General features: G+C 46.8%; 1 protein-coding gene and 1 long non-coding RNA gene across 4 annotated transcripts; both read left to right on the top strand.

Moving 5' to 3' along the window:
- Window positions 1-404: 404 nt before the first annotated feature.
- Window positions 405-9,316, top strand: C3H1orf174 (chromosome 3 C1orf174 homolog). Of its 3 annotated transcripts, XM_064281140.1 has the most exons (5): window positions 405-537; window positions 6,271-6,384; window positions 7,478-7,966; window positions 8,059-8,286; window positions 8,719-9,316. In XM_064281140.1, exons 1-5 carry the CDS (start codon window positions 523-525, stop codon window positions 8,827-8,829), a joined length of 957 nt encoding a protein of 318 aa, XP_064137210.1. In that variant the 5' UTR covers window positions 405-522; the 3' UTR covers window positions 8,830-9,316. The 3 variants fall into 3 exon arrangements, with proteins under 3 accessions (XP_064137210.1, XP_003413546.1, XP_064137211.1); XM_003413498.4 differs by lacking the exon at window positions 8,059-8,286; XM_064281141.1 differs by lacking the exon at window positions 6,271-6,384 and having other exon boundaries at window positions 422-537.
- Window positions 815-2,831, top strand: LOC135230689 (uncharacterized). The gene is made up of 2 exons (XR_010321273.1): window positions 815-975; window positions 1,704-2,831. It is a non-coding gene; the product is annotated as an uncharacterized LOC135230689 (long non-coding RNA).
- Window positions 9,317-10,113: the final 797 nt, after the last annotated feature.

Raw genomic sequence — 10,113 nt, 5'->3', positions numbered from 1 at the left:
CCAGTGAGAAATTTCTCTGCGGAGAAATCACTTCCCACCTCCACCAGACACGGGACCACAGGCTTCGACGAGTGCCTCTTACAAATATGGCCGTCCTTCCCTCTTAAACACGACGGCCAGAGAGGCACCAAGCTGAGAAACCGAAAATATCCCTTGCCGTCATTCAGTTCCGACTCATAGCGACCTAACGAGAGAACACAGTCACAATCTTGGCCATGTGCCCTTCTTAAACATGGCGACCGAAGAGTCGTCAAGAGAAAGCACCCCTCACAAACATGGCCGCCTACGCGCCGTCAGGCTTTGGCTTCCCGCCCCCAGGCTGCGCGCACTGAGCGGCGCCCCGCCCTCTCAGGGAACAAGGTTACTTTGTTGGATCACATGCCTAGGAACTGGGCGGTGACTGGCCAACTCTCTGGTGACGTCAGACGCCGCGACAGGAACAGAGGCTTCCCGGTAGCCGCTCCGCGGAAAGCGTTAAGGCTTCGCGGAGGCGGCGGCGTCAGGGGCGCGCCGCTCACACTCATGAGGAGCCGGAAGGTGAGGGGGCCGGACGGGCGGGCTCTGTGCTGCGGGGCGGGGGCGGGGGCGGTGGGACCGAAGGAGGGGGAGGTTGGGAGGAGCTTCGGACGGCCTCCCGGGGGCCTTGCCTGCGGGAAGGGGTTCACCGGTTCTCGACCCCAAGATCGGGAATCGCCGGCGGAAAAAGGACTCCCGGCTCTTGACCTCAGCCTCAGGCCTCGCCTGCGGGAAGAGAATCCCCGGCTCGTGATCCCAGCCTCGGGTCTCGCCTGCGGGAAGGGGATCCCCGGCACGTGACCCCAGCCTCGGGCTTCTGCCTGCGGGAAGGTTGCTCCCATGTAACGCAGCCCTCGGTATCCTTGTGTGCAGAGTGGGGCAGTGAGGTGTCCGCCCCAGAGGGCGCCTGGTGACCCTCGCACCCCCACGCCCTCTTCCGCGTTGCACCCCAGAATTCTGGTTTGTTCAGTGGGAGAAGCCGCATACATGTGAATTCCAGCGCCTCTCCTTATTGCCTTTTTTGCATCCTTTTACTTTCACTCTGTTTGTATCTTTGACTCTGAAGTGTGTCTCCTGTAGACAGCATATAGTTGGATCATGTTTTGTTTCTTTATCCAGTCTGAGCATCTCTGCCTTTGGGTTGTTTAATTTACATTTAATGTTATTGGTAACGTTGGATTTATGTCTGCCGCTTTTTGTTCTTTATGTGTCTCGTCTGTTTCTCTATTTCTCCTTCGCTGCTTTTTTTGCATTCAGTGACATCTGATGGAGCATTTTAATTTCTTTAACAATTTCTTTACTGTATAATTATTTTTTTATATATAATTATTAATTGCTTTTTTAGCGGTTGGATTTCTTAATCAGAACCAGTTTCAGATTGATACCAACTTAATATCAGTAAGATATAGAAATGTTACTCTTACATATGGCCTGGCTATGTACTTCTGATATATCAGCCATTGAAAAACCTTACGGAGCACAGTTCTACTCTGACACACATTGGGGTCCAATCAACACCACAACAACTGAGTTGTTGTTCTACCTATTACCCAATAATATTGTTGTAATTATTACTGTACCTTCTGTTGTCATTTCCTTACCCCAGTACAGCTTTGCTTCCACCTCGCTTGTGCTGTTATTGACAAATATATTTCTGTGTGTTACATTTCTATATATATTGTTGTTAGGTGCCATCAAGTCGGTTCCAACTCATAGTGACCCTGTGTTCAACAGAAGAAAACACTGCCTAGTCATGTGCCATCCTCAAAATAGATGTTATGCTGGAGCCCATTGTTGCAGCCACTGCGTCAATCCATCTTGTTGAGGGTCTTCCTCTTTTTTGCTGGCCATCTACTTTTCCAAGCATGATGTCCTTCTCCAGGGACTGATTCCTCCTGATAACATGTCCAGATTATGTGACACATAGTCTCGCCAACCTTACTTCCAAGGAGCATTCTCGTTGTACTTCTTCCAAGACAGGTTTGTTCATTCTTTTGGCAGTCCGTGGTATGTTCCATATTCTTCACCAGCACCACAATTCACAGGTGTCAGTGCTTCAGTCCTATTTAGTCATCATCCAGCTTTCACATTAGTATGAGGTGATTGAAAACACCATGGCTTGGGTCAGGCACACCTTATACAATTGCTTTTTTAAATTAGCTAAGAGAAGAAAAAGGCATTCGACTGTGTAAATTATAACAAATTGTGGATAACACTGCGAAGAATGAGAATTCCAGAACACTTAATTGTGCTTGTGTGGAACCTGTATTTAGACCAAGAGGCCGTCATTCGAACAGATCAAGGGGATACTGCGTGGTTTAAAATCAGGAAAGGTGTGTGTCAGGGTTGTATCCTTTCACCATACTTATTCAGTCTGTATGCTTAGCAAATAATCTGAGAAGCTGGACTATATGAAGAACGCAGCATCAGGATTGGAGGAGGACTCATTAACAACCTGCAGTAGGCAGTGACACAGCCTTGCTTGCTGAAAGTGAAGAGGACCTGAAGCACTTACTGATAAAGATCAAAGACAACAGCCTTCAGTACAGATTGCACCTCAACATAAAACAAAAATCTTCACAACTGGACCAATAAGCAACATCACGATAAACAGAAAAGACTGAAGTTGTCAAGGATTTCATTTACTTGGGTCCACAATCAACGCCCATGGAAGCAGCAGTCAAGAAATAGAGGATGTATTGCATTGGGCAGATCTGCTGCAAAACACCTCTTTAAAGTGTTAAAAAGCAAAGAGGTCACTTTGAAGACTCAGGTGTGCCTGACCCAAATCATGGTATTTTCAGTTGCCTCATATGTGTGCGAAAGCTGGGCAATGAGTAAGGCAGACTGAAGAATTGGTGCCCTCGAATTACGGTGTTAGCAAAGTATATTGAATACACCGTGGACTTCCAGAAGAACGAACAAGTCTGTCTTGGGAGAAGCAGAGCTAAAGTACTGCTTGGAAGCGAGGATGGTGAAACTTCATCTTATGTACTTTGGACATGTTACCAGGAGGGACCAGTCCCTGGAGACGGGCATCATGTTTGGTAAGGTAGAGGGTCAGCGAAAAAGAGGAAGCCCTTCAACAAAATAGATTGACACGGTGGCTGCAACAATGGGTTCAAACATAGCAATGATTGTGAGGATGGCACAGGACCAGGCAGTATTTTTTTCTGTTGTACATAGGGTCGTTATGAGTCACAACCAACTCTGTGGCACCTAACAATGACAAAAATAAGAAAAAAGAAGAAACAATATGCATTTAAACTGTCTTTTATAGTTGTATACCTTTACTGGTGCCCTTTTTTTTTTTTTTTTGCCCCCGTCATGTAGAATTTGAATTGTGTTCTGGGGTCACTTACTTTCAGCCTGAATTTTTTCTTTAGTATTTGTTGTAAGGCAGGTCTGCTAACAACAAATTCTGTCAGTTTCTGTTTACCAGCGAAAGTCTACTTTCACTTTCATTTTCTATCAGTAGCTTTGCTGGATTTAAAGTTTTTGGTTGACAGTGTTTATGAGTATTTTGTTTTGTTTTTTTCTTTGAGTACTTTAAATATGATATCCCACTGCCCTCTGGCCTTTCTGTTCAGCAGTCAGCTGTTAACTCATGTTATGTTTCCTTGTGAGTGACAAGTCTTTTTTCCTCTTGCTGTTTTCAGGGTTTTCTCCTTCAGCATTTTTGCTGTGATGTGCTTGTGGATCTCTTTGCGTTTATCCTATTTGGAGTTTGTTGGGGTTCCTGTATGTGCAGGTTATTTTTCAATAAATTTTGGAAGTTTTTAGCCATTATTTCTTCGAATATTTTTTCTGCTCCTTTCTCTTTTCTTCTGGTACTGCACTTACACATACTTTGGTGTGCTTAATGGTGACCCACAGTTCTTTGTAGCTTTCTTCACTGTCCTTTTTTCTCTCTGTTCATTGTTTGTCATTCTTTTTTTCTTCTGTTCTTCAGCTTTCATAGTCTCTTATCGCTCTGTCTTCAAGTTCATTTTATTGACGTTCTTTGATGAGACATTGTCATCATGCTTCCTTTACTTCTTTAATCATAGTTTCCTTTAGTTTTGTTTGTTTGTTTTAACATGCTATAATGACTGCTTTGAAGTCTTTTTCTGTTAAATTCAACATCTGGTCACTCTCAAAGGTAGTTTCTGTTTCCTTTTTTTTTTCCCCCCTTAGTGTACTTTCCCATTTCTTTGCATGTCTTGTTGGAAACTGGACGTTTTAGATAATCTATTGTAGCATCTCTAGGTCCTTGTCCTGCTGGGGCTTGGTACGGTTATTTGCTTGTTTGTTTAGTGATTGGCGGGATTATTTTAGTGAAGTCTGTTTACCCCCACCCAGCACAGGGTTAAGTTTCTGATGTTGCCCCTCAGGGATATGCAGCTTTGGATCTGCCAGCACTCACCCTGGGATGACACTGGTAGTGGTGAGGCTCTGTTCCATGCTTTTGCTGACCACATCCAGCCTTTAAACTCAGTGGTTGGGAGCCAAGGCTGCTGTTCTAAAGGTCAGCAGTTCGAATCCACCAGCCACTCCTTGGAAACCCTATGGAGCAGTTCTGCTCTGCCCTGTGGGGTTGCTATGAGTCAGAATCAACTGGGCAGCTGGTTTGGTTTTGGGTTTTGGTAATTGCAGACTGATTGCTCAGTTTTCAACAACGTCATGGGGTATAAATTGCTCTACAAACTAATCCAGTAAATTCTGGTTCCTTTGAAAGAATAGTTGTTGACATCATTGTTTGCTGTTCTGACCCCAAAGGGGCTTCTCCCCAGTACCTGGCCTACAGTTTACCCTGTATCCTGAATCTCCTCCCCGTTGCCCTTACCACAGCCTCCATTGTTCTGGAGAGTGCCCTTAGGTTTAAACTTCATGCTGTGTTGCAAATGAAGTCAGTCCTTTGGAAAGAGATTCCAGAAAACCAAACCTATTGCCGTTGAGCTGATTGTGACTCATAGTGATCCTATAGGACAGAGTAGAATCGCCCTACAGGGTTTTCAAGGAGCTGCTGGTGGATTTGAACTGCTGACCTTTTGGTTAGCAGCCGTAGCTTGCTGTAGCTCTTAACCACTGTGCCACCATGGTTCCTGGAAGAGATTAGGAGCTGTTTTAATGGCCTGCTTCTCCCCCCAGGCAACAGCATCTCCGTGCCAGGGCTCTGGAGCTAGGGACAATGGCACACTTCTCTCTGAGTCACACACACACCCTCTAGGCACTGAGTGCTCACTTGTAGGGGAGCAGCCTGAGGTCTTCTCAGTTTGCTTCTCCTGGTGTGAAACCCCCCCACCATGAGCAGGGGAAGGGCTGCGGGAGCCCCAGTCTTCTCACAGCACCACCCCAAAGTAGAGCCTCCAGTCCATGAGTGGGGGCTGAGTAGTGGAAGGGAGCCCCACCTCTAGGCTGCATTTGCCCAGGACCTAGCCTCAGCAACAGGTAGCTAGAAGCAGAATGAGAAACACCAAGGTTCTATTCCTCCCAGGGAGGTGCCCTCTGGCTGGGAGCTGGAGGAAAAAGGAGCCCATGTGCTTAAGGGCAGCCTTCTAAAGTGGAGTCTCCCCCCTGCTGTGCTGGAACGGGGAGAAGGAGGGCACAGTCTTGGTTCAACAGAAGTTGACTGCTTTAAACTAATAGGATTAGGGCTGTGTCTACTTAAGGGAGGAGGTACGGGCGGGATCGGCTCTTTTCATATTACCCTTTGTTGAAAACTTTGACACCATAAAAGTTTGAGAACTTGCTGGTGAAGGATATGTGCTGCTTATTCTAAGCACCTTTGAAGTTGGTTTAATATCTATTAACTTACAAATAGAGTCCTGGTGGCATCACGGTTAAGTGCTCGGCTGCTAACCTAAAGGTTGGCAGTTCAAACCCACCCAGTGGCTCCATGGGAGAAAGACCTGGAGATCTGCTCCCCTAGGTTACAACCTAGAAAACCCTATGAGGCAGTTCTGCTCTGTTACATGGGATCACTGAGTCAGGAATTAACGAACAACTCACAAATTCTCCTCTCAAAGGCTTCCAAAATCATGGGACTTGCAGAGCCTGTGTCCTTAGACGCAGAGAGAGCTTTGTTTGAATTTGCACATTAAGGACACCGGAGTCTTTCCATGAAGATAATAAAAAAGTATGTGGCGGAGGAGGTTCTCTAAAATATGAGAGTCGCCTTGGCTCACTCAGGTTTTTAGTGAGGACATTTTAATCTCCATGCTTGTGCATCTTTTCACAAGAGAGTTTTCTGACGCAGCCTTTGGTCTGGTCTAGCTCCCAGATGGAGTGCGGTCATCAGCCCGCCTGAGGAGCCGAGGGTGCCCAGCCGCCGAGTTGGCCTCTGCACAGGAAGTGGATGTCCCCAAGTCGGCCAAGGCCGTGTGTCTGGTAAGGCCTCGTCACTGCCAGAAATGCCAAGATTTTGACTCGTGTATCCATTTTTATAAAAAGTGTCACCCCAAGATGTGGTAATATCAGAAAAAATATTGAATGTTGCTAATATACCTGGGGGAAGGGGTGTTTTAAAGGAAATGGTAAGTGAAAAAATACCCTCTCCAGTCCAGGGGTTTGCAGGTCACCGGTGTGCACGTGTGCGTGTGTGTCTCAGACCCAATCTCGGACACATACCTTTGCTCATCACTCTACTTCTGATGCATTCCCTGAGTGTTGCTGATGTATGACTCTGCTACGTCACCCCTGGATGCTTTAAGAGAAAGGGAAAGTGGGCCAAGAAAAGGAAATTGCTGTCGTCTGTGATTCAGTATAATGCAACTGTCCTTTCCAAGGAGTTTTCGTTCCTGGGGTGATGCATTTGGCTCATAGGTAGACCTGCTTAGTTGAGCCCAAGGCCCCGGGTCCACATGGGGCATGGCAGTGCACCAGCAACCAGCGTAGCACTACGCAGGCTATGGTGCTCGTTAGGATTTTGTTGAAAATATATAAGCCTGTGCTTTGGGATTTGCCTCAGGAGCTGTAACACCTAGGGAAAACTGGCTGGTGTGTGCAGATGTGTCTAGACATGTTCCCACTTTGGATTCCACTCCTTCCATGGCAGAGCACTGACTGAATGGCTCCAGCTGCAGCATTTACACTGTTGACGTTGTGAGAATAAACACTCACCTCGGATGGAGGCGTTTTTTTGTTTTGTTTTGCTGTCTTTAGTCTGGAAAGCCTGGTGGCTTAGTGGTTAAGAGCCACGGCTGTTTAACCAATGTCATAAAACAGTATGTGTACTAACTGATAAGAAACTGGTTTGTTCTGTAACCCTTCATCTAAAGTACAATTTAAAAAAAAAAAGCTACGGCTGCTAACCAAAAGGTCGGCAGTTCAAATCCACCAGGCACTCCTTGGAAACTCTATGGGGCAGTTCTGCCCTGTCCTGTAGGGTCACTATGAGTCAGAATCAACTCGACGGCAAGGGGTTTGGTTTTGGTTTTTGATCCTTAGTCTATTTTTCATTTACATCTTTCTTTCTTGACAGACTTCATCGTCACACAAAACTGACAGGCGAATTTCCAAGAAGTTCAAGCATGACAAAGATAATCTTGTGAAATCAGAGTTACAGAAGCTCGTCACTAAAAGTGCTAGTGCTTCCTTGCCAAAAATAGCACCCAAGACCCCTTGCGCAAACGAGCCTCTGGAGCTTGGTGGACACTGCACAGAGCCCCCAGGCAACGAGGCTGGCGCGACTGCGCAGCAGGAGGCTGAAGGCCTCCCACTCAGCCACTGTGGCATCCTAAGGGACGAGTGTCCTACACAGACTGACGATGGCTTGTCCCCGCCAAAGCACAGCGCAGCTCCTGAAGCACAATTGTCTAACAGCAGCTCCGCAGCACAGGATGAGTCAGCGCTGGAAGCCGAGGAGGCACAGAAGCCACCACTTCAGATGGACAACAGCGTCTTCCTTGACGACGACAGCAACCAGCCCATGCCCGTGAGCCGGTTCTTCGGGAACGTTGAGCTCATGCAGGTAGGGTCAGCGTCCTCCTGCCTCCTGTCAGCAAACCGTAGGGTCAAATTATGTACTCCTGAATGACCGCATGTAAATAATGGTGTTGTTAGGTGCTGTCGAGACAGTTTCCACTCATAGCGACCTTGTGTACAACAGAACAAAACACTGCCCGCTTCTGCATCGTCCTCACAATCACTGCTATGCCGCACCTCAGCAAAAGAAGAAAATACAAAACAATAGTAATTTCAACCCCAGAGGAGAAGGTGAAAGCATTGCTGGCTGGGGGCACCCCTGCGCTCTCCCGGCTGAGAGTAACTGCTGTGGTGAGACTGGTGCTGGTAGGTGGTGTCACGCCTAGCCCCCAAGTGTGCCGGAGTGGGTGTGTATTGATACGTACCTCTGGACCTCACACTGCAGAGCTGTGAAGTCATGTTTATAATTTTTTTAATGTCTGCCCCAGGCTTGCTGTTGCTCTTTTGTTTTTCGCCCTGTGTTTTCCCTTCTCTTTCTCACTTGGTCAACCTGATAGGGCATAAACCCTCATCCAGTGAACTGGTGCCACAACTCAGTCATTTCTGAGTGTCTAAAGGTGAGGGCCAAACAAAACACATGGGGTCGCCATGAGTCGGAATCAGCTTGATGGCAACTAACAACAGAGGGCAGGGCCAGCCTGCGGGGCCCCGACCTAGCTGGGCTTGGTGAATTGTGAATGCACATGTGGGTATGGCAATGTTATCCATCACTGAAGCCAGTGTTTTTTTCCCCACAAGGACCTTCCACCTGCGTCTTCAGCTTGTCCTTCCATGAGCAGACGAGAATTCAGGAAAATGCATTTCAGAGCCAAAGATGATGACGATGAAGATGATGATGCAGAAATGTAGATAATAAAATGCACAAAATAATTTCTCTTGTATTTAGTGTAGTTAGCAACTTGGCAGTTTTGCAAATTACAGGATTCATAAAAAATTTAACTCCAAGGGAACTTATTCTTAAGCACACTTCAAAACGGAACCATTGAAGTCAACACACAGTGCCGACTCCCAGTAGCTGCAGGTCAATTGGTATGAACTGCAGCAACCTTGGGGATTGTAAAGCCGTTGTTCCTGTGTGGATGTATTTTCATGTAAATACGGTTCGAGTCAGCTGAGGGGGTTTAGGGCTGATGGGAGACCTTTGTAAAGAAGAATTTTCACTTAAAGTGCTTTAGTGTTGATAATATGCAAGTTTATTTTCCATTGTCAGAATTTGGTTGTTCTTGTGATTCAGTCAGTGCCAGGTTTTAAAGAACAGTTTCCCTGTAGATGAAGCTGATGTTTACTTTGGAAATTTTGCAAAGCACGTATAGGAAATAAATATATTTTGAAAGTATTTTTAAGTCTTAATCATGTCCCTAAAACTGCATTCCTTTCCCAAATGTTTGGGAGCAAGGTGGAGAGAGTGGGTTCTGCCCTAGGTTTTAGATGTGCGAGGCTATGCCAGCCTGTTGTACTCACTACCAGCCTGAGGCCTCGAGGACAGATGGCTGTGGGTGTGAAGTGGCGAGGAACTTCTCTTGTGCAGGATGTGGGGTTTCTGAACTTCTTTCTTGGTCATCGTTGCTGTAGAAGAGTAGGAACAGGAGGGAGTGTTACCTGTTGGTGCGGAAGGCAGCCAGCCAGCGGAGGCCGTGCTCTCCTCTCTGGTTTAGGTGTGTTTCTGGCTACAACCACTCCGTCAGGGTCAACATCGAGGAGGGCCTTGAGATGTTCTCACCTCACCAGGGTTGACAGCAAGGAGGCCTTGTGATATTCTCACCAGGGGATCATGAAGCGAAGCAATGTGAGGGTGAAACAGTGGGTGGGCCTCCCTGCTGTCTCTTCCTGCTGCCATCTCAGGGGAACTAGTGGAGCAGCCAGGACGAGGGAGCCTGGGTCCCAGTGACTGACCACAAAAGGAAAAGCACCTGCGGTGCAGAAAGACCATTTGAGTCTCACGCTGTGCAAGAGAGTCTGCTTTCCAGCTGTTACACATTCTGGTTCAGTTACAACGGCAGCTCGGTTTAAACTCCATTAAAATGTCCTATGAAGCACAGGAAGTATTTTACATCACAGATAAATCGGGAGCAAAATGTAGCTGAAGTGCACTGTAAGAAATTTTTCAACTCTTACCATTCAAAAACTGCCCTC

This window comes from Loxodonta africana, chromosome 3 (genome assembly GCF_030014295.1).
Source record: "Loxodonta africana isolate mLoxAfr1 chromosome 3, mLoxAfr1.hap2, whole genome shotgun sequence".
Lineage (NCBI taxonomy): Eukaryota > Metazoa > Chordata > Mammalia > Proboscidea > Elephantidae > Loxodonta > Loxodonta africana.
The sequence above is the reverse complement of the archived record's forward strand: the minus strand, read 5'-3'. Positions and strand labels throughout refer to the sequence as shown.